Source organism: Channa argus, chromosome 11 (assembly GCF_033026475.1).
Source record: "Channa argus isolate prfri chromosome 11, Channa argus male v1.0, whole genome shotgun sequence".
NCBI lineage: Eukaryota > Metazoa > Chordata > Actinopteri > Anabantiformes > Channidae > Channa > Channa argus.
In genome coordinates this window covers 11,988,105-12,013,054 of record NC_090207.1, presented here as the reverse complement: position 1 = coordinate 12,013,054, position 24,950 = coordinate 11,988,105, and the positions used below count along the sequence as shown (strand labels likewise).

The 24,950-nt window shown below is 38.2% G+C and overlaps 1 protein-coding gene across 4 annotated transcripts in view; it reads left to right on the top strand.

Annotated features, from left to right (window-relative positions):
• The window catches only part of ccser1 (coiled-coil serine-rich protein 1), a 117,878-nt gene that overhangs the window by 32,654 nt on the left and 60,274 nt on the right, over positions 1-24,950 (top strand). For 3 of the 4 annotated variants that reach the window (XM_067521251.1, XM_067521252.1, XM_067521255.1), the window contains exons 7-10: positions 5,170-5,344; positions 10,304-10,381; positions 19,660-19,737; positions 24,215-24,295. In XM_067521251.1, coding sequence (XP_067377352.1) covers positions 5,170-5,344; positions 10,304-10,381; positions 19,660-19,737; positions 24,215-24,295 — 412 coding nt within the window. The remainder of the gene's footprint in view (positions 1-5,169; positions 5,345-10,303; positions 10,382-19,659; positions 19,738-24,214; positions 24,296-24,950) is intronic. The other variant, XM_067521253.1, reaches the window with a different exon arrangement.

The window sequence follows — 24,950 nt, the reverse complement described above, 5'->3', positions numbered from 1 at the left end:
TTTACTAGGAGTCATTTGTCACTTCACACACTAACTGAACATTATGTAAACCCAGACATCTAAGTGTGCATATAGATATGTGTGTCTCTGTGTTGTAGGGTGGGTGTGTGTGTTATTTATAGCTTGTGTTGACGTGCATACACAAGTGTGTGTGTGTGTCTGTCTGTCTGTGTGTGTGTGTGTGTGTGTGTGTGTGTGTGTGTGTGTGTGTGTGTGTGTGTGTGTGTGTGTGTGTGTGTGTGCAGGTATGTGTCATTGCTGGGAGCCAACAGCCCAGTAATAAAACACTGTGTGAGTGGTAAAATAATGAAAGTCATAAAAAGGCAGATAATTGGCTTTTTCAGGTTGGTGAAATGGATCACTTCTAACACTGCTGTTGAGAAATGGCTTCTGAGAGGAGAGGGGTGGAGAGTATAAGTGAGAGAAAGACAAAAGGTAAAGCAAACTATGTGTTCAAATGAAAAGAGGAAAAGAGAGAAAGACGCAAAAGAAAGGAAAAGCAATGAAGGAGAAAAACAAATGTGTAATGCGAAAAGTGGCAATTTTCCCACTCTTCCCATGTTTATGTTTTTTTCCTTTGTGTAATTACTCTGAAAGGACTGTGGAGAGAATATCTCTGTAAAAATATTTAATTGCATATTAATCCATGTTTTCAGGTTTAATTAGCCCCACATTCTCATTGTCATGCAATACACATTTTATCCACTAGCTGGTGTAATAATACATCTTTAATACATTTTTCTAATGGCATCCTATCATAGAGCCCTATTCTGTACACATACATATAACCTGTTCACTGGTGTGTGTGTATGTGTGTGTATGTGTGTGTAAGTGTAAAAAAGATTTTTTAAAAATGAGAAATGGAGTGAGATTGCAAAGCTTCCGGCTCATGACAACAAAAAGACAGATGACCCAGAGTAGAGGAACAGGCTCCCTGCCTGTATAACATCTATCATTACTGAACAGACTTGTCTTCAGCTGTGCGCTTCCTGTGTGTTTGTGTTTGAGGGATCTTGCAGGTATGTGTGGTTTAATTACATGCAGAAGATGCTTGCTTATCAGGCAAACGATTTGTAACTGCAATTACAAAGCACACATACACACTTGCATGTAGGCTACAAAGCATTAGCGCTTTCTTCCAAACTGTTGTTTTTAAACTTTGGTTCTTCGGGTACTGGATTTTCTTCAGTTTAATTTGCTGAAGCTTCAAATTTTCAGGTCCAATATATCACACCAGATAGGGTGCCAACATTCTTGCTAGGAAATGACCTAATTGCCAGTACAGTTTCTTTAAACAATACAGTAAACAATCAAAAGTTATTCTTTATACTATCAAAATATGCTAAAGATATACTGCCAGTTTGTACAATATCTTATACATATAACATCTGCTTGTGATTTAAAAAAACTTGACAAAGGTATGTATTTTGGTGTCTTTAAAAGGTATAAACTTTTTATAGTCATTTTGAAATATTGCCAAATAAAAGTTGTGGTAGAGTTGTGAGTTGTGGTACAGAATGACAGAGTGATGCAAGTCTATCTGGCCATATGTCATATGTCCTGAAGTCCATCCTTTGCACTACCTGAACTACTGTGTATTGCTATGTAATATACACAGGAGATGATGTTGGCTGGAAAAAACAAATATAGCCATCAAAATATACAATTTCTACTGCTACAAACAGCATGACAAACAACCCAAAAATCTTACTAATCCTAACATCTTTGAGTGCCTACATCTAATCCTGATGTTTTTGTGCCTAACCCTAAGTAACCCTATTGTGTTTGCAATCGTTTAATCCACATTTGTTTGAGTGTTAAGAACAAGAGAACTGAAAGAATTGTGTTAAACTGACCATTTAACACAATTTTTTGAGGTCTTCAGTTTGTTGCCTATAGGGTCAAATGAGGCGCAATACTCAGACGCCAGCTTCCCTACTAGTATTTCAACAAACTGTTTAATGGGGTTGTATGATGAGGTAGAGACAAATGACCATAAGGGCATTGGGTAGGACTGATTGTAAGCCTGTTTGAGGATCTGGTTGCGACAGTACTGTACATTAAGCACAACCAATAATGGATAATAAATAACTAACCAGCATGCAGGCCACAAATACCATCTGCACGAGTTCTAATTTATTGAGTGACTGTAGCCTGTGTTGAATGCAAGTTAGAGCTTCCAAGATTGGGTAGAGATGGGTCTAGATTTGTTCATATGGGTTTTTTTCAAAATCTGATCTGTGCAGGACTCCTTGATAAACGTCTCATCTGTCGTTGAAAGACGGCAGGCTTCATCGACATTTGTCCGAGGTGCTCAGCAGAATCCCCAGGGGGACACTCTGGGCTTTGATCCTCTATCAGATTAGTGTAGTGGTTGTCAGAGTGATGGGGAAAATCAGGATATGATGAAGCATGGGGAGACGAGCTCTGGATGATGGGCTGGTTGGTGGTAGATGAGGGAAAGGCAGGTGAAAAAGTAAGGTGGAAACTGGGGGGGAGCAGTTGAAGGTTCAGGATTGATGAACAGAGTAAGATGTATGGCTGAACAATATGGGAAAATAATTGAATTGTTTTATGTTTTGTTTTTTATTGTGATTGCGATTTAACATTGCCATTGTTTTTAAACGTTTCTCGTCGACTGGAGGTTGGGGTTTTGCCAGCACATGTATTTTTAAATATTAAATTGTCAAACATGGCCTGATGGTGGTTTTAATTAATGGCAGAGGGGGTTTATAGATTTGCCTTCCAGGTTTCAGGTTTGCACTGCCTTGCAGGTTCCATGTGAAGCCTGCAGTGGAGGGGAGAGGATCTACACATCAAGGTTGTGAGAAGCCTCCATGATTGTTTAGAAAAAAATAAAAATGTTTTAATTGCAGCTAAAGTCGTCACCTTGAGGTTTTAAAAATCACATTCTGTTAAATTGCCGTATTGATTAGAAAACGATTAATCGTTTAGTCCTGGTGAGAACGAGACAGAGAGTAGAGTGGGAGAAAAAGGTGAATAGATGATAGTGACAAGAAAGAGGCGGAGTGGCGTCGAGAACAAGTGAGGAAGAAGAAAGTGTGAGGGTAAATGAGGGAGCAATTTGGTCTGACCTTTCCAGTGACAAGTCTTTGGAGTGGCTTATGTTGATAGATATTTTAGTCATATAGTCTGGTTTTGCTCAAAGAACATTTTTCCTGGAGGATTTGCTGTCTGACTTAATGTTCCCCATCACTGTTTACGTGGTAATTTTTCTAGGACAATGGGACAAAAGGCATCTAATTTCCTCTCACCTATCCTCTAAATGGCTATCGGTCAAAGTGAACACGGTCCCTTGATGATAAAGACCTTCTCGTTTCTTCATCTCTCTACTGGAATCTCCTACTTTTCTTGAAATGCAGACTGTGAACTGACTAGTTGTCTTTGTGGTTTTCAGACAGGGGGTTGGTATTTCTCGGCTCACCTTTTGAAAATGTCATAAAGAAGGTGAGATCCACAGTCCCCCTTTTATGCACTTCTGTCAAAATATCAAAAGCGAAATGTTATTGCAGGAATTTAGTTTATTCAGACATATTTACATAAACTGTTGGTTCATCTTAAATAATTTCGTCCGTAACCATGGATATGTTGTTAATATAGAAAGTATTTCTTGTTTGTCACTTAATTGGAGATTGGGGAAATTTCTGTTCCTACAGTGCAAATAAATTATGTAAACAACAGAGACAGAATTTTTCTACAAAGACAAATATTTCTAAGCATTAATATTACCTTACATGTACGTCATAGCTAAGTTAATAATCAACAATCGTTCTATTTTAACAAGAGGTATTTGTTTGTTCCCCCTCTAAACATTATTTTTTATATATTGCTGCTCTGAGAACTCTATTAGATCGAAGGCCTTAGTATCAGTTCAGAATTAATGGAGTAAATAAAATCTAAAGCTTTAATGTTTAGTGGAATATAAAATGGGCTTACATCACAAGCAGAAACAAATACACTTTTGGTGAAAGTTAAACTTTCAAACTGACAGAACAAGTAAAGTAGGCTCCGAGCAATGAATGTCTGTGAAGATACAGTTTTTATAGATAAGGTCAGTGTTTGTAGTCATGGTGCTTGATTGAGTTTTAATGTTGGCTGCAAGGCAAAGAAATATGAGGTATGTTTTGACAGTGAGCAAGTGTGACTGTTGAAAAGTCCTCCAAATATTTGTCCTCTGCTGTTCTAAATTGGTGTTGAAGGTGAGACGCAGAACTGGGGCCATGCACCAGACACCAAATGCATGCTGCTCCAGAGGCGTGTTTACTGTTTAATGGACTGTTTCTCAAATGGGACAGTTAATTAAAACGGTGCCTTAGTTGATCTTCTGCTGTTGTTTGTGTTCATGTCTACATCCAAACCCAAACCATCACAAAAGTGTCACAGTTGCATACAAGAATAAAAAACTGTACTGGTTCAGAGGCTTGTTTATAATCAGGTCTTATACAGTGACTTATGAACTTGTCTTTTTTGGAGAGATTTCATCTCCTCTGTCTGTCAATTGGCCCGGAGGTCTGTTGTGATTAACGCTGAAAGCTTTGCTAATTAAAAAAAGAGTTTGATATGCAGCTCTCCAACTGAAAGATCTCCTACACACACGAACACACAGGCACATTACAGCCACAAAATCAGCAGCATGCACAAACACATACATAAGAGCTACTGTAAATGTTGCAGGTCTTCATACTGTTTTCCCTCTCTGTAGCAACTATTCTTCTTTTGTCTCTGTTTCTGTTTCATTGCCTTTGTCTTTTCACTATCTGTCATTTTTAAATTTTTATTTCTACTGGGAGGGTGCCAAAGGGAAAAAAAAAAAAATCTTCACGTAGTTGTAATAAATATCTGAAAACTGTGAAAAACAGATGTCTGTATTACCTCTGCTGTCAGAATAATACAGACACATCTACAGAATATGATATCCCACAGGAACTAATGACATATTCAGAAGCAGGTGATATTCTTGACATTTCACATTAATGTATCATCTACACCATCAGTAAGGATCAGAAATAAAAATGAAATTCCACTGGTTGCCAGTGGGGAGCAGTGAAGACAGGTCAGTGATGAAGTTTTCTCATGGACTCATACTAACATTAAATCACTTTATTCCTGTTTTTTTTTTTTTTCCTCCTTCATTTTTCCCTCCTCCAGGGAGCCCAGCCGTCCGACCAGCCTGCTGCCTGCTGACTGCAGCTTGAGCCTGAGTTTGGGGAGAGAAGATGAGTTCTTACCACCTGGGTTAGAGGCTCTTCCACTCAGATTAATGCAGCAGGACTGTACTGCTGTCAAAACTCTGCTTTTAAGACTGAGACGGACATTGCAGGAGGTGGGTGACACACATACACAGGCTGACAGGAGCATGAAGATAACTTGTAACATAGGTTCATACTTGAATGAAACTTGGAAGATGAAGTTTACCTCACATGCACTATTCTATTGTGTGACCACTGGATTTTACTGTCACAGGGCACGAGAATAGCAACAAGAAACTAAAATTCACTGTCATTTCTCTGACACCACAATGACAGCCCCTTCTCTCAACAGCTTAGGAATTTTATTATCTTGTTTTAAACCATTAAGAGTAGGGGGTTAACATATAATATAAAACAATTTCATAGAAAACGTAAATGGTACAGGACTCCACTGTCAAATTCTTCACTCCCAATTTAATCAATTCTGTTTCAGCACCATGAAATCATGTCAGAGGTGATGCTTTTCAGCTTTTAAAGGTCTGCATAATCACTTAGTTGTGTTTATTAAATCTGACTCTAAATTTGGAGAAGGAAACTGGGAGGCTTTTTGGAGCGCGTGCCGTCATATTCTTGATATGCACATTTACCACCACTTTGGCTCTGCTCTTCAAATACTTGAACATGGTTAAAGCTGAAGTTTTACCTCAGGCTACAAGGCCATCTCTGCATGATTTTCAGGACACTCAGTAAAATTGCATCCACACCATTATAGATGTGATTAGCTGTAATAGTCACTTAGAGTAGTAAAGAACTGACATATTGCAATAGCTGCACAAAGTTTAACTGTAAAAACCAGGGAACCATATTAATGACCACCTTGTGCTCTCATGCAATCTTCTCTAACTGTGGGACTGTTGTAAAGCAGAATGTAAATGGAAGGTAAATATATTTTAGCTTTTAAACTTGTAGATTATTTATTTTTCATCATTTATTGAGAAGAACATAATGTTGCTAATGTTATTTGCATTCTTTATATGGTAATTACCACCTGCAGTAAACTTTATTTGGGGCAGATTTTCCGTCATAATGATAAAATGTCCAATTAACAACTCCATTCTAATTCCAGCCTAGAATGATAATCATGCGTTTTTGGAAATTGGCCTACAGTTATAAAAGTTCTGTAAGCACAGATTCAACAGAACTAGTTATTTGAAAGTTGTTATTTGGTCGTGTTGAATGCTAGAGTATGTAACAATTTTTTAGTAGAGAAATGTTCCACACCCTATCTTACTGTGGAGAGATGCTGTCAAAGCCTCTTGTGACATAGACTTTATAGAATAGCATTGGGCGGAGATGTTCACTTCCAAGGGTTTTTGAGTGTGGCTTGCCCTTCTAACCAGTCAGAGAAGGTCACAGCCTGGGCATCATATCCTGATGTGAAAGGGTACCTTGCACATATGAGAAACACCACAGGCTTTGACACAGCTTCAGCATTTGACTCCTTGGATGGGTTGATTTTGAAAATTATGTTCGACAGCTATCTGGATTGTAGCTTTGTATCTTTAACATTTTGTGTTTTTTATTTTGTTTTGTGGAGTGAAGTGCTCCTGTTTTGACTAACCCTTTGCCACTGTGTCTTAAAAGTGTATTAAACGTTTACATACCAAAGAGTGATGTTAGTAATACCATAAACTCTGGAAGTTTAGCTCAAAGAACATCCATTAGCAATAACTAGGCCCTAGTTTTCTTGTAATCTACATGGGTTACTGACCCTCACCAAGTGCCGCAATATTATACAAACCTGCATACACAAATCCAAACACACAGAGACACATAAAAGGGTGACCAGACCTCCCCCAATATCCCACCATTAGTACCTCTAAACTAAGATCAAAGCTAGCTGTGAGGACCTATCTGAATTACAGTCCACAGAGGCATATGTATGGCTTTCTCCATTTCTCTGTACTGTTCATCTCTGTTTTTCTCCCAGGGCCACTGTAAGAGAGAAATGATAAAATAATAATTAGTGGAGAGAGACGGGATCTAGAGTGATGGTGGAGAGACTAAAGGAAGTGCGAGATAGAGAGAGAGTACACAGCAGCAGAACATGAATATGAAAGCAGAGGTACTTTGCCCTCTTTGCTTGCTCTGTTGTGTCATTAACTTGCAAATTTTGTTGCGTTCCATCAGCAGATGTAATTCATTCTGCAACTGGGGGGTGAATCAGCTTGTCTGTATGCATTGAATTTGACCTTCTGGTACTGAGCCCCAGCCTTGTGTTCTTTCTTTTCTTTACCTTAACGTGTCTAGTTACTGTACTTGTTATGATACTGTAGCTAAGATAAAAGAAAAATCAGAAGGAATTTTAAATTGTATTTAAAACCAGAAATTGCCCATCTATACCATCTGTCACTCAAATGTGGTCAGTAGACAGAGAGCCATGTTCTTATGTTACCTGCTCCGTGAGCCGTCTTCTTACCTTACTTTAATACACATGCCTGAAGCTACACTGAGCACTGGTGAGTTCTTGCTTAACAGGCAAATTGGCAAATTTTGAACAAAAGTGATGTCAACACAGACAGAAAGTGAAAGAACATTTATGTTGGCCACCGTTATGCATAAAGTTACCTGATATACTGTTGCTGATCTATTTCAGAAGATGTAGAATAAAAGTGAATAAAAATGAAGAGTTGTAAAACATGCCAGTCTCTCAGTTGCTGTTAAAAAGTGACAAATCATAGCACTGGCATGCTTGACCGGCCACAGTGCATCACGTCCTATAATTTCCTGTGTTAAATGTGCATCATATTTGTCAAATTAGCATATTTTATCCAGCTATGGAGACTCCATCAAGCCTTGATTTATTTCTCTTTCAGCAGTTTATCCTATTGGTTGCACGGTGGAACATTTCTAAAATGCCACTGTCCATGTGAGCATTAATGTTGCCAAATACAATGATCCTCATTTGTCAATGTCGGCCGTGGATTTTAGCAAAACTGTGACGGTCCCATTCGTTACAGCATATACTCACAGCTTTTGTGGGCATGTTTATGCGGTGTGTGCACATGCACCACCAGACCCTGTTAGCTTGTGCCTCTGGAGCCCTGTCTATCTGTCCCAGCAACTCTTTGCCCTGAGGCAGCTGCTTGACTTTTGGCAGCAGTTTATTCTTGCTGCTGCTACCAAATCTTTTCAGCAGCAGTACTTAGACTTACAGTGTTGTTGTGAGAATGGCTGTGAATACGGTCAAATGTAGTTGACAATGCTGCTGTTCATTACATTTGAGGTAGTGGCATTCACCTTGCTAGTCTTTGTAAACACCAGCTATTAAAAAGCATCAGCCAAAATGTTGCCTTGGAAGTTTGGAGGACCTCCTACAACCTGATTCGTTGTCTTTGTACCTATGTGTGAATTATTTCTATACTGTTACTACAAAAACACCTGAAGCGCATGACTGAAAAAGTAGGAGACGACTCAGTAATAACCAAGGAAAGTAGGTATTTCTAATTCAGAGCCTTCATCCTGCGTTTGCCCAAGAATTCACTAAATTGCATGACAGTATGTTGTTAATGGAGCTGCCTTCCAATAAAAAGCCAAATGTCAAAGAGAGAGAGTGGGCATGAATGCATGGATGAGTTATTCAATGGTTTTCATTTCTTTATTTAACTGATATGTGAATGTGATTAAAGGGGTGTATCAAACTACAAAACCTGCTTTCTTAGACCATTCATCATCTTTAGACATTTAGCTTCTGGGTAGTGCAAGTCATTAAATCCAGAGTTCCCAGGCAGCTTTCTCCATTCTTAAATCTGAAAAGCTTTTTACTGAACCACATCTAATTGTAGGGACAGTTGTGTGTTAAGGCCTGTGGGACAGAGGTGACCTTAAAGAAAATGTGTATGTGTTAGACAGAGAAAGAGAGACCGAAAGAGTGTGTGGGTGTCAGTGAGTGTGCGCCTGTCTCTCTACATACGGAAAGGCATTGATCACCGGTGACATATTGAGGGCCTGACGCCATAGCACACCTATAATTCTGATAGGGAGGTATGCTTCTTTAAAAGGTCAGCCAAACCAATAAAGCATAAAGTTTATGCTTGGGCTCTAATGTTTTTCAGAGCTACCTTCAAAAGCTGATAGTGAGCCAAAAATGTGTTCATCACCTTTTTAGGGCATCTTGATTGTATGTATGGTCATTTCTCTCAAACAACAGAGGGTTGGGTTGCATATAAATCTGGAAAAGGGCAGCAGATGTCAAGAAAAAGACCTTATCAGATAAAGTGTAGTTGGTTTATCCTTCACTCTACCTTGCCACATCCTTGTTGTGCATCTTGTTATAACCTTCTTGTGTGTTTCCATTTCCCTAACATACTGCATTACATAAATATCAGCAGTCCTAGACGAAAACTGTATCCTCTCCGCCTTCCCATCTGTCCTGTCATAGGCTCACACAAGTGACATTTAGATCAGCATCTGATTTTTTTTGCTTGTTTTTTTTTGTGTGTACATGAAAGAATATTCCGTGTGTGAGTGTGTGAGAGAGAGAGAGAGAGAGAGAGAGACAGGGAAAGCGAGAGAGAGCTTTGGAACTCCCCCTAGCTGCCCCTGCTCTCTGCCCACTAGACACCTGGGTCGAGGAGCAGAGCCAAAATGTGTCTGCTCACAGCTGCTGTTAGACAACACAGAGATTATGAAACCAGGAAAAATGCAAGTTACAATGTGAATTTGGCCAAGTTCTCTGAAACCAATTATCCTACATTTTTGTGATCCAAAGATGCTACAAATCTCCATTAACAGGCTAGATGTAAAATAAAAAATAGTTCTACTGGAGTTCAGAATGCTACAGCTTAAATGAGCACCTATCTTGACAAACTAGTCTTTTACGTCTCTCTTTATTTTATTATTTGAAGACTAGCCACATGCATATCCGTAGTGTTTTACCAGTATTATGAAATAAAAGTAACAAGGATTAAAAGCTAAAATACTGACGGTTATGCTTATTGTGGTTACTAACAGATGGCCAACAGCCCTCGCGATGTATATCATTAACCTCATATTTACATTTTAGATTTAGATTTATGTTTTTGTTTTTGCAGAGCACAGAGACAAGTCCTGCCAGCAGCCTCCAGTCTCTACCCATTAGCCCTTGCAGTGAGAAGTCCCTTCCATTGAAGGTAACCCAATGGCTATTTTATGTTGCTTTATGCGTATGCACAATGCTGACTTTGTGTTTGTGCTTTAGAGAAAAAGCGATGTTTGTTGACTTTTGTAATAAATGGATCAGTCCAACCAATTATCAGTTAACAAGATTTAATATAATCAGTGCTAAATTTAGCCCAAAGTAGGTTGCCCCTGACAAAATTTATAATTATACTGACCACATTACTTCTAATTTGACATACACTATAAAAAGGCCACAGTGCCTGATTAATTAACTGAACAAGCAATGATCATAATATACCAGGCACACTGTCACATTATTTCAATGAAATGCAGTTCAATGCCCTCATTCTATACAAACAGCTCTGTTGTGCTTTTAGGGAGAGACAAAATTTAACTTCACACTGGCCAAGGTTGACTGACAAAACCCTCAACCACACTGGGCCAGCTATTTCAACTAAAAGAATACAGCGGTCTGTCTGTGATCGAAAATATAAAACTGAATCTTCCTTAAATCTGTGTGTCTTCTTCAGTTTTACAGAGCAATTAACAGGCTTTTTTTAATTCACACCATCTTCTAATGAATCATAAAGAGATCAAATAGGAAGAAAGAGAGCTTAGGGGGGAGGCAGGGAGAGAGAAGAATGGGGAAACTGATAAAAAGCAAGAGGGTGCGTATAAATTGAGAAAGGGACACAGTGTTTTGCTTTCCTTGACAAGCCCCAGACTCTCTCTGTCAACCTAGTCCATCAGAGCTGTGCAATCTCGAAGAGATTTATTAATCTCTGCAGGAAGAGTGTGTGTGTGTGTGTGTGTGTCAGTGCTCAGTTCCATTCATGCTTGCGGCCTGTGAGCAGGGTTTAAGTTTACCAAGGGAGGGCTTTTGTCAAGCTTTTCTCTGGGATTTTGTGTGGCAGCAGACTTTTTGTTAGACCGTTAGAGGAGAGAAGAGCAGCAGAAATGAGACTCCTCAACTCTGTGGTACCTTTTGAGGCATGTATTGGTGTTTTATTGATCTGTATGTTTTAATAATGGAGTCTAATCTCTTGTCTCTCTTACTTCAAATGTGGATATACTCTACAGTAGAGAAAAGTAAAATACTCTTAATTACAGTTAACGATATTGAGAGTTAGTGTATTTAAAGTACGTGTGTGTGTGTGTGTGTGTGTGTGTGTGTCTGTTTTCACATATTGTAACGCTAGTTACAACAATTTGCCAGAGACGCAAAGAGAGTGCACTGTATGTTTATGTGAGTGTGTGCATTGTTTATTGACCCAAATGGAGAATTGGTGGCAGCTGGATGATAAGGAAAAATTCTACATGTAGCAGCGCAGCGTAAAGACGCCAGTACTGACTCACACTCTCTCGCTGAGGAAGGTGGGAATAGACAGACAGAGAAGATGAACAACTGGGATCAGAAGGGAGAAATAGTCTGATTTTACAGTCCAGAACAAAAATAAAAAGACTTAACTGTCAACTAATAAATGATATTCAATTATCCAGATACGCAGATGTATCTTAAGTTTGAAAATTCTCTCTGTGGTTACAGACAAATCCTTATCTTGAATGTCTTATATCTTATAAGGCATTGCAGTCATACATAAACTAGTTTGAAATAAGCATGGAGATTCTACCTTCACCTGGGGAGCACATGCTGCGTTGGCTCGAAAAGCAAGAATCACCTCTATTATCTGGTAAGAAAGGCAGGGGTGGAAGTTAGCAAGGTAGCTTTCATTCAAAATTTTCTGAACATTTCTTTAACCAGAAGAAGAATATGATTTGTCAAAGAGAGGGAGGCTGAGGGCATGGCAGCAGCATGGAGAGTGACATAAAGAGCAGACAGGAAGCATTCAGCATTGGGAAAAGGGGAAACATTGACATAAGACAGGTGTGTGTGTGTGTGCGCGCATGTGTAGGGCTATATATTTATAGCGAGAGAAAGAGAGGAGAATAACCTAACCTTTGACAGAGTCAGAGGCACAGAAAAGACACAACATGAAGATGTTGAGGGCATATTGCATGAGGAGAAGCTGGAAAGGAGGAAACGGATGCACTGCTGAGAATAGAACATTTTTCTACTTGAGTATAAGATTGATTGAGCAGAGAGAGGATAAGTGAAAAAAGCTGTGTTGGAAGTAATACTTTAAATGGTTTGCAAGAGATACAAGAAAGAGAGCAAAAGTGAAGGAAGAGTTTGAGGGGGAGGGTGGTAGAGAAAGAGGAAACGATGGGTAAGAAGAAAAAGAGGGACTGAGGGAGGGGCAAGAAGAAGAGAATTTGTCCTGGCACTCCAGAAAACGACTCTGTGGGTGTAAAAATAATCTATCGTAGCCACCTGAGAGGCTGCCATGTCACAGTGCGCCCTAGTTTAATTTAGACCCAATGCATATGACATGATTTTTACCAGATTTTGTCCCACTTTAAGTGCTTTACTGTATTTTTAGTGTATTTAGCAAAAAAAAAAAAAGAAAAAATCACAATGAAGTTGTTGCCAGAGGTCTATTCAGAGAAAGCCAGTGTGTTTAAAAAAAGTCTAGGACAGCAACCTTTGTACCCAATTATTTGACATTTGTGTACTTTCACCTTTGTTTCAGCAGACATGTAGAACATCTTTTTTTAGTGAGACATTTATCATTGTGTCAGATGCTGCATAATTAGAAATTAATAATGTATAATTATAATGACTGTGAATTTGTAATTGGAGCTTTTTCTCCACACCAGGGTTGCGGTGTGAGAGGGTTAACAAGATGCATTTCTTTCACAAACTGAAATGTATTAATGTGTGAACGAGAGGGAGAGAAAACATTCGGTAGAATTACATATTTCAGTTAAATCTCTGTTTTTCCATATCTGTGTTTCTGTGTTATGAGCTTTTGAGATAAAATTGGATAGAACTATTTCATTTTCAATTATTCATTACACCAACATATTAGAAAGTCCCTTGAGTGAGACATGTTACACAGATGCACTGCACTAGTGCAATCTTAGTTTTTTTCTTATACTTATACTACATTTTGTGACCAAAAAGTTTTAAATGAATTCCCCTACCCCAGGCCATCTAACACAAAACATCTGTGTTTCTAAAATAACAATCCATGACACCTGCTCACAAACATGACTCATAATTTGTGGTTTGCTAACAAGGTTATAAAGTAAGCAATGAACAAAAGGACAGAAAGGGAGTCTGTAGCAAGACTTTGGAAAAGTTTCTCTTTGTACAACACTCAGAATTTCATATATACAGTAATATCCTGAATAATCCTGAAAATTGTTTAAATTATGCTACAATACATATGAAGGACATTTGCTCGGGTGAGCTTTCCAATTTTAAAAGGGTTTAAATTTACTCAGAACACAAACAATTAATTTTACTCTGGAATTATGACTGAAGTTTGTCTGTTTTAGAGCAAACAGCCTTTCGATTGGTTACTTTCTGTCATGATTCTGAAAACCACCCCGATGGTAGGTCAGTGTTGCTGCTTTAGTACATCAATAGAGTGCTGCCTTACCTCTGCCACAATTCCATCAAATGTAATGATGTAATAATGTTTTAATAAACAAAGCTAAAGATATGCAGGTAATCCATGGCAACCAGGTTGGACTGGCTTCTGTCTGTGTGATCTGTCAGCCTTACTGACATTATGCTAGAGTGCCTATAGCCTCACTGACTGGCTATTCACCAGGCGCATATCGCTTAGCTTATGTTCATCATAGCTGCTCTCTGTACAGTATGTGTTTAGATGCATAGAAATTACTATTTTTAAACAGGGTGAATCATTACATACTTTAGAATTAATCAGTGCCGCACATTCCACGGTAAACGGAGTTAATTTATAAAGACAACTGATGCAGGTTCGATGTCTTATTGTACATTCTTAATGGCGGTGATGATCACCTCATCTTTTTTTTTTTTAAATTAAATCAGCTGCTTGATTTACTCTCTTTATTCTTTAAACTTTGTGTCATTAAAGACGTAATTTTAGTCAGTGTGTCAGCCATACACTAGATAAACAAAGGGAGCAAGCCAACACGAAAACAAATATATATTTCAATCTGTGTGTGAAATGTCTTGTTTAATCCAGACATGAAGAAAAATAATTTTGTAGTTTGCTGTAGGTTGACCAACCAACATACAACCATACAGAATGAGACCAGATAAAAGCTCTGCAGCATATTAAAGTTATACCCTCATCGCTTTTATTCAGTGTTCATTTGGCCTGAGCAGCTCACATTGAGGCACTCAATTTTTGGGTTTCAGTTCCATACAAGTACACCACTCGTCGTTATGTTAAGGGTGCGTTATTTTAGCTTTGCAGTGTGCTGGAGTGTTTTGTACTAACAGGAAATGTGCTAATGGACAGACTATAAAAGACAATGGGTTTGAAGGATAACCCATTTCAGACCAAATTTTCACTTAACATACATTTTTACAAAAAAAATAAAATGTATAAATAAATCAAATAATTTTTTTTTTCATTTCATTACAGTGTTTGTTTACTCTTGTTTATTAAATTGTGAGTTGCTCTGTCATTTATTTTCAGTGCTTCGTTTTGCAACAGATTTTCCACCTCAAGCAAACTCAAATGTACGAAATGTTTTGGCATTTTTTACTATTCCTCATTTTGTAGTTTGTTATTAACGTTTGTTAGTAACGTTATAACATCACTGCAGGATAAATATTTGTCATTTTCCAATATATCAGCCTTTCATATCACATCATGCTTGCATACAAACCATAATACGGGCAGCACCCATGAGCATACAAAGGTATATCAGAAGCCAAAACCAATAAAGGATGGAACCCTAAATCGAATTTATTCGAATAGGCCATCGATATGTTATGATGTCTTTTAACACTGCACAATATTTTTTAGAATATATAATTGGTTCACCTTAAGTATTTGATAATGGTCATGGTTTTGTGTCATCGCAGTTCATGTTTGTACATCTATGCAAGGATATGGTTGTAGTTTCATATCCTTTTATATCATTCATATAATAATATTGTAGTGCAGTATGTCATGACTTCATTGGTCCACCTCTTTATATTATATAATAAACATAAGAGCTGAATAATATAAGACCATAATATTTTTTTTTCAAAAACAATAATGTGATTGAGATTTTTTTTCAGAGCAAACAAGCTATACATGTTATTGTTATCATTTAAATATAAACTAGTCTTTTATGTTGACTGTGTATATGAAGTATGCACAACGCAAACACACACAGACAGAGCAAATATTGCCTAGACAAACATATTCATTCAACCATTCTAAACTCAGCTTGTTTTACAATTATTTCTTCAATATAAACTCTCTCCATTTCTCTCTCTTCCCACCATCCCCCATTCCCTGTACAGAGCGTTAGTATATAGAAAACTAGAAATAGCATCCAACAACAACATGCCAACATGTTCTTAAGGTTCCAGCTGACTGGTAAAACTCCGCTCTCACGCCGACAATGATGGTGAAGTTTGACAATATAATTTGTTAAATTAGCTGTTTGATCCAATTTGATTTAAAAGGATGCCCTTACACACTTTGGCCAGAGATGCATCAGGTGATACCTGGCTCAGCTGACCCAAATAGCCTTTGGTGGTATCATTAGCAAGTGTGTTATAATCATTAACATGTCAAACACAGTGGGCTGTGGGGCTTTTTAAATGCTGGTAGATATTTGTGGTGTTACCTTTCAATTCAAAATATATCAAGGTCTAAAATCTAGTAAATCCCCACTAATCGGTGTGAAATTGCTGCCCTTTGAGCCCCTTCAAATCACAAACTAAAGTACAAAGTTATAGATAAATGTTGAGCAAATTTGTATAAAGATAACAAGAACATCAAATAGAATTTTGGTTATATGTGGTTATTTCTCACATACTTTTCACCCCAAGAGTGGTGTTGAGACAGATAAACAACCCTCATACTTTCATAAATGTGTTTGTCAAAAAGTTAACAAATTGAATAATTTGCACTAACAAGGGGAATGTAATTCATCTCCATACCCTCTTCAATAGGCCGCTGATTGCAAGCATGGAGTGGCCTCAACTGCTATACAAAATCACATAAAGTGGATGCACTTGAATGATTTTGATCAGATTTATCCCTAGTGAGGCCATTCCAATCACATTAGAAATAAATTCACATGACCCACCTTTCTTCCACAGCCTTAAGTTTAGCCTTGAAGAATTGGTGGGAAGGCTACCTGATGGACGCCTAATGCATGTCATTCCACTTTTTTTTAGTAAGTAGCAGTTTCTTAGTTTTGTTGTAGCTTTTTTGTTTTTTTACCTTTTCTTAAATTATATTTATAGAGTAGAACATGGAAGGGATGCACAGCAATTGTAGGTCATCTCAATGATCTCATCAAAATAAACAAAACAATACCAATGACCATTAGTTACAATGGTAAAACAGTTATCCTTTCAAATCATTGTACTCTAGATGGCATCAAACAAAACATTCTGATTGTAAAAAGTGCCAACTAACACACTACCTGAAGTAGGCACTAATTCTAGTTTCAGTAGATTACACCTAACTAAAGTTTTGTTTGACAGACCTTCACTGCAGTCAGGGCTCCACTTGAAAAACTATTTGGGCGAACCTTTGCTGGAGAGATCATTTCTAAACTGGGAGCATTTTATTGGTACTTTAGAGAGTGAGATTAGTGGTTCTGAAAATATATTTTTGGATTTATAATGGAGCCTCTCTGTGGTGCAGGGCCCCTGTTTCTCACTTAGAAACAGACTGACTAATCCTATGCCTGCACTGATTGGTTCAATTAAGTAATTCCTGCCTTGCTATTGATTTATTTTCATTGAAAAAAAAAGGACATAGGGCTGTATTCTGAAATGTGTAAATCCACCTCAATGTAACTTGTAACAGGAATAGTGGAGGACAAAGTACAGATACTTGCTTCGACGTAGTGAAGTACAAATCAAGGTAGCCATAATTAAATCAACATGAGTAAGTCTGTGTTGTCACTCACGCACCATAGATGTGCAGACCAATGATCTGGTGTGGTGACCCTAAGTTTAGAGGATAAGCCAAAGGGGGGAAAAGTGAAAAATGTAAAAGTACTTTACTTTCCATCACTGCATATAGGCTTATCTGATGCATTGCAATTGAATACTTTATGACTTGGATAAGGTACATTATCTCTTGCTTTTTTCTTATCATTCTGTATTTCTCTCACAACTTCTTTTTCATTTCACTAATTTTAAAGTCTTGCCTGTGAACATCTCATGCAAGTCAGTCAAGTTTAAATGAATGTAGTCTTAAGTCTGTTCCAAACTTCTAAACCACAAATAAATGCAACAATAAACATATACAATAACACACACAGGGCACAAAAATGCTGTGCAGCTGTAGCCAGACAGCTCATTCAGAACAGCCTTAGTTGGGTGAGATTAATTTTAGAGGCTGACGAGTGTAGTAATTGTCACAGCATGTTAGTGATTTCTCAGACCCATTCAAATCTCATGTTAATAATGTTTATGCTATGTGTGTGTATGTGTGTTAGAGTTGGAGGTAAAAACTATGAACATTATCTATAAATACCACTACTAGTACCTCCCCAGTAAAGTCAGATACACATCCCAGTCCACTCTAATTTGGCACTGCTGGGTTTCTTTTTGTTAATGATTTTTCTATTTTCTAGCGGGAAAAGTGCTCTAATGTAGGTTTTATTACCGTGGAGGCCCATGAAGTGTATTTGTAATTTTGAGTGGTTTATAAATGAAAGTGTTGTTTACCTAATATTAACAATTTCACTTTTCATCATTTGACGTGGATTGTTTTGCTTTTGCATTTATTGAAAGGCTCAGAAAACACTGTAGGCTTGAACAGTTGACTGTGAGCTGAACCAGCCACCCTCCACACTCAACAGGTGTCTCTGTCGCAGAGCCGAAGGAACAATTGTTGCAGCTTTGGAAAGATTTTATTTTCTCAGTTACTAGCTCATCGAAGTCAGCACAACAATACTGATACTCTCTACATACACTCTACTGTACTGCACATTTTTATATTCCTGAATTTTAATGTGACTTGAGGAAAAGAGTCAGGCTGGCTGTCAGCATCAGAGAGGTCATTTACAGGACGATGTTGTAGCTATATGGCTCCCTGTGGTCTCCCTCTGACTCTCTGTCTGTCCTTTAGCTAGATGGCTCCCCACGGTTTTTCAGACCATCATGCTCAGCCTTAGGCCCTTTCTGTCCTCTCCTTCTCTCTATCACTGTCCCCCTTTCCTCACGTTTCCCCTTCATTTTCCTCCTTTTATCTTGCCCCTCTTTTCCTCTCCTGCTGTAATGTCCTTGAAGAGGTAATGGCCTTCTGTCGGTCATTTCGGTCTCTCCACATTATCGCTCTTCTCTTTTTCTTCTTCTCCTACACCGTGTCACTCTCCGTCCACATTTTGCCTGCCTGTCTGTTTTAAAATTAAGTTGGATATTTTATGCACAACTGCTTGATGTGAAGACCAGCTACTTTTTTTGGAAGCTTTATTTATCCGTTTTTTTGTTTTTTGTATTTTTTTTTATTCCGACCTTCCCATGAGCCAGTTGTATGACTAAAGCCCTCATAGTCAAAATTGTTGCTCGGGTGACCTACTGCAAATATTCTTGTTTTCACTTTGGAAGCTTTTAAACTGAATTCATGGCAAATAATTTCATTCAAGCGCTTAATTCGTACAGTGGATAAATGTGACAGATAATTACCATTTGCAGCACAGTTATAATCATAAGTATGAATACATCAGACAAAAGATCAACAGTTTATTTTTGGAACTGTTCATAATTCATTTTGTTGTCGGGTATTTATAAGTATTTTGTGTTTTGAAAGGTGAAATAGACTTTTTGTTATTGTTTGTGTTGGTGTGTCTTATTTTTTACTCCTCTCCTTCTTCCCTGCAGTAATGTCCTCTGACAGCACAAGGTCTTATTAAAGCGGTATGGGCTCTGGGGCGCCACCCTAGGAAACCTTGTCTTTATCACATAGATGTAGTGAAAAGAGAAAATCGGTCCTGCAGCATGAAACACATGACAACTTCATTACACTTACAGTACACACATATGCAAGACAAACAACAGATGCACTTACACTAAATGCAAATGAAACATTTGCAAACACGTGTATGTAAACAGCTTTAGAAACTCCTCACACACAGGACCTGTGAATTTTGTCATCTTCTCTCTCACTCAAATGTATTGCTAATGTGGGAATATGGCCTAAACAACTATCATCTGCAGTATTCTGATTAATGTGTGACATGATGTCTACTTGCTTGTGTTCAGGATCCTGGCAGAGAAGAGACTTTGCTTCAACAACTGAGGGAAAAAGACGAGCTGATTCTCAGACTCCAGAGTGAACTGGTAAGCTCCACTTACTAAACTTACACAATATTTCCAGTTTGAATTTCATAGTATGTCTTTTTTTTCTAAACGCTAAGGCACATTTCTGAAATTATTGAGAATTAGCCCATTTTAACTTTTTTGCCAAATTGCAGTGTCAGTGCTGCATTACCACCCGAATATTGACACTTCTAGTGATGATCATGCAGTGAAACAAAATCTTTTCAGAATGTATAGTAATGGGATATATAAGCACACTTTCCTAAAATAAGTGTTAAGTATACAGTAAAAGAAGCAACCTTCAGACACTTAGAAGTTGAAGGTCTGCTCATCTACTTTTATCTCCATTTCTTTCTCTTGATCTGTGCTTTTTTCAAAACTTTTACATTAATAATTAAACCCGCTTGAATGTTTTTAAATTATTTGTTTTATGGATATAAATTAAAGACCAATTCCCTTTGAAGCAAAAGTCTTTTCATTTCCTATCAGGCATTAAGAATCATTCTTTTTAGAAAGGTTAAACATTTAAAAAACTGAAAACTTTTTAGTTTTGTGAAAGTAGTTTTGTCAGTTTTCTATTCTCTCTCTGCTATGTGACAACATACTGCAGAGGATGGAGTGCAAGTAAAGACTGACCACAAAAAGAGGGGTTATGAGTATGAGAATCGTTTTATAGTTGGCATGAACTCACACCATCAGTATTGCATAGCGTGGCAGTGGGAACCCCATCATTTCCATCTTTGATATAAACAGTTTGTTCCTGCCAGCTTAATGTAATCACAGAATTACTGGGAGTTCAGTTCAGCCAAGAGAGAAGTATCATTTTTTTCAAATATTGCATTTGCAGCCGTAGACGAGGGTGGGAAGCCTGGAGTCATTTCCATATTTAGATGTGTGGAATAGCCAAACTATGCCCATAAAATTTACAGATTTAAATGCAAAATATATTGTGTTGTCAGTGTTTTTTCCCACACTTTTGGAAGCTCGATTGTTGGCTCATTCTCAGAAATGCTCCTTATGGCAAAATTTGTCATCTTCACGTCTGTAATTTGTCACCTGTTCTATCAAAGCAGTGTAATTCAGACATTATGCCAGGCCTTAGCAGAATAATGTGCCAGTATTATGGCAGTGCTGTGAGAGATGCCAGTCCAACCCACTGACTTGAGTCTCATTTGGCATCTGTTTGTGTGATCACTTTCTGGCATTTGCATCTCATTTTTCATTTTTCTGCTCCGTCCTCTCTTCCCTTGTCCTCTCTCTCTTCCTCTGTCTTCCTTTCAGCAGCACCCATTCTTATGTCTGCTCTTCCTCTGTGGGCTGCATTCAGTACTGTGTGCACCTAATGTGGTTAGTTAATACAAAAATTGTATTTATTCACATTTGTATTCAGACTGTGGACTTACCCGAGTGACTTAAATGGCCACTCAGACAGCTACATGCATTTTCCACCAAAACTTAGGTGTGTCTGAAGCTCGCAACCATTTAGAGCTGAAGCTTTTCTCTCATACGAAACCCACTCCAGAAAGGTTCTCTTTTAAGTCCACAGGCACTGTTTAACTACTCATGTAACAATAATTCCTTTCTCTGAAATTCATGTCTACGGGCAATACTCTCACACGCTGAAACACCTTTTTAATTGCAATAAGTGATTTTTTTGTAGTTAGTTTTATTCTTTATAAATATGTGCAGCTGCTCATAATTATCTATAATGTATTTTACACTTAATTGTCATTTAATTTCACAAGAAAGTGGAATTCATTAAATGAAACCCATCAAGAGATCAACTATTCTAAATGAGCCAATTAGAAATTATAGAAGAGATGTGAACTTTTTATTAAGATTCTAGTATTTCGGTGTGGCAGGCTTCAGTGGCTCAGATTGATTAATTTGTCTGAAGGCTTTTTGATTTAACCTAAGTGCGTACTAAATGATAAAAACACGATTGGCATTATAACAGTGTCATAGTAATATATCTTTATTTGTCTGATCCAAAACTCACTCCCTGTTAAACTCATGGTCTTTTTAATCTCTATGTTACCAGAATGGGGGGCATGTGGTTAAATTAACATATTTATCACTCAGTTAACCAATCAAGAAAATCTTCTTTCTTGAACCACTTTCTGTTGTTTTGCTCACTCACATTTGATTGAGAAGACTCTTAGACTCACATTCCGGTAGTAAAGCACACCACCACTAAATACAAATAAATATTAAGCACAAATCAATGTATCCGTTACCATTAGTCAAACTGGTCATTGCAGTTTTCGTAAAGGTAGAATTTGATTGAATTGTTTTGATCAACAGTGGAGGTCCAAGACCTAAAGAAATGTGTTATACTTCACCAGCCTTTGGATGCACAAGCCGTACTTTTAGTATTCAGCTGTTGATAATAACAGTGATATAGAGTGTCACCTAAATTAATTAATCCAATAGTTTGATCACTTCTACTTTGTGTCCTTGATTTTTCTTCTTTTCTTTTAATTTATTTATCTCTCTCTATTTCCTCGATATGGTGACACAAAAAGAGTGGGGTTTTTTTTCTCCTGACATCACATGTGGATCCATCAATCAGAGTTAATGTTATGCATTTGCTTGCATCTGCACTGACAAGCACAGATGCTGATCGGGCTATTTTCTCTGTGTGTCTGTGTGCGTGCGTGCGCTCATGCGTGTGTGTGCTCATGCGTGCGTGTGTTTGCATGTGCCAGTGTGCATCTGTTTGGCACTTCTCTTATATTCTGGTGCCTCTCACCAGCTGGATAAAATTTCTAGGCATATACTGCTTGTTTCTTCTTACAAGCAATAGTCTGTTTACATATCTCTTTGTGTGTATTGCACATTCTCTAATTCTAGGCTGTTTCCTTGCTGCAGTCACAGCATGATATACCTATATCTCGTGGAGCACAGGTCATTGTGTCATTGCTCCAAGTTGATCAAGTTGTGCATTTTTAGAAAGTGAACATTTTTAACTTGCTTTCTATGGCTTTAGTTTAGGGTGTAAATGCATATTAATGCTCTTAAACTTCCCCTTGACCTCTCTGACTTAAAATATTTCTTTGCTTTTAGCCAAAAAACTCCTCCTGATGACGTCACCCGTGGAGTTTTTTTTTTTTTTCATTAGGAGTTCAGATGATGACATCTGGAGGAGCTCTGGAAAAGCAGGTTGACCATCATTAAAAACTTTGTAGTGTGAGCGTCAAGATGACATAATGTGAACTGAAGTTTCCTCCAAGTGATGTCATCTGGAGGAATTGTTCCCTATTTTGATATAGGGAGGTCAATGGGAAGTTTAATGGCATTTATGTACATCTACTACCCAAACTAGAACCAAAAGAAGCAAGTTCAAAATCAGTAAAGCCATCAAAGGTGTGTACAGGTGTCTCTTTGTGTGCAAGAGCCTAAAAGAGAAACCAAGCGTGCCGCAGATAAGTTAAAGGGCAGCTCATAGCCGATGCCCTCCTTCCTCTGCCTGCATCTGTAAATCTGCCAGTGAAAAGCTATTAATTATCTCCTAGAAGCACCTGCTAGCTGGCCGGTCATCACTAGCTGTCACTTTTTATGAGTTTTCTCTTCTCTGCTGGAGCATTTTGTTAAAGGACTGCAACATTTAGCTGCAGAAAGTCTGCCTTGCTTTCTGTGTAGTCATGGGCATGACTAATGAAACAATCTGTCAAATCAATTAAGGTGGATTTGAACAGGACAGTAAATACTGTATTTGTTGTTGCAGGTCACCACCATAAAACTATTCTTACACCTTGTCTTAATTTGGTTGTTTGATTTTAATCATGAATTTCTCAATATTTCATAGCCGCTGCAACTTTCAACCCTTCCTGTTCCTCGACCCATGAGCAGCGTAGGGCGCGCATGTCGGTATGATTAGTGACAAAGTCGTAAAATGCTCCTGGTGGAAATATCGCAGGGTCCTTCGCATTCAGAGGACTTGCAACTGCCTTTGCAAAATAATCATCACATAGAAGGGACAGGACTCTGCAGGTTCCTTCCTGGTCAAGGTAAAAGTGCTGTACTTTAAAGGAAAGGGCCAGTGCTTTACTTTCTACACCTGCGTCTGTAAATCTGCCAGAAGAAACCTATTAATTATCTTCTAGAAGGACCTTTCTAGTATGCTTGCCAGCACTAGCTGTCACCTTTTATGATTTTCTCTCTACTTGTGCACTTTGAGGCAGGCCCCTGCTCCAATATTTGGTGCAGGAAAGTTGTCCAGCAATTCAGCCCAGTTTTATAACCTCTTGCATTTCCAGGAGAGGCAGCTGATGGGGTGAAACAGATTTGGGTTCAATGAGATTGTTTGGAGGTTTTTCTTTTTCTTCTTATTGATAGCTAACTAAGCATGGAATCCAACTGCATGAAAGTGCTGCAAGTCGAGGCAAAGCATATGTCTACAGGGAGAGTATTTACTTGTTCGTGTGTATTTGTATTTGATGTTTCTTTTTTTGTGTGATTTTAGACATATGATGGATGTTCTTTCGTTTGAATGCAGGAGAGTGCCAAAGCTGCCCTGAAGATGAAAGATTGCCAAATGACTGACCGCACAACGCAGACAGAACACATGGGGCCAGAGGTGAGATACTTATAGACCACACACTGTCAGACACAAACAATGCATTGTGCATATTGTGCAACACTGAAAATGTAATTTATGTAAGTAACTCTGGTTTGAAGATTGCAGGTCTTTAAATGATGCTACATTATCATTTGCATAATAATGCATTATACGCTGAAGCACACCAACCACCATTTAATTTGCTTTGCTCTTTCTAAAGATGTTCTACTCCAGTGGCATTCAGATTATCGTCCACTACCTTCTCCACTGTCTATTCTTTCAATTCTTCCTGTACTTGGAGAGAGTTCTGTGCAACTCCCTACCTGCCTGCATGCCGAACACCCTCAGTTAACACGGCCTCTTTGCTTCGCTAGAGGCTGACAGTATGGGAACGCAGCAGACTTAATGGATGACTGTCTAAAATTGGCTGCCTATAACAGAAACGGGAGCAAAATTCTGGGGTCTGTTTCATTGTCTCCACTTTAAAACATTTTCTTTCATCTCCTCTTCTGTTCCAGAGGTTCTTGTATACCTTTAATCCTGCTCAGTATAAAGTTGGCAAGAAACATTGTTAAAGTGGGAAAGCTGTGTCATTGTCTGAGCGAGTAGGTGCTCAAAACCCACACTAAGACACATACTGAGTTACACACACACACACACACACACACATACA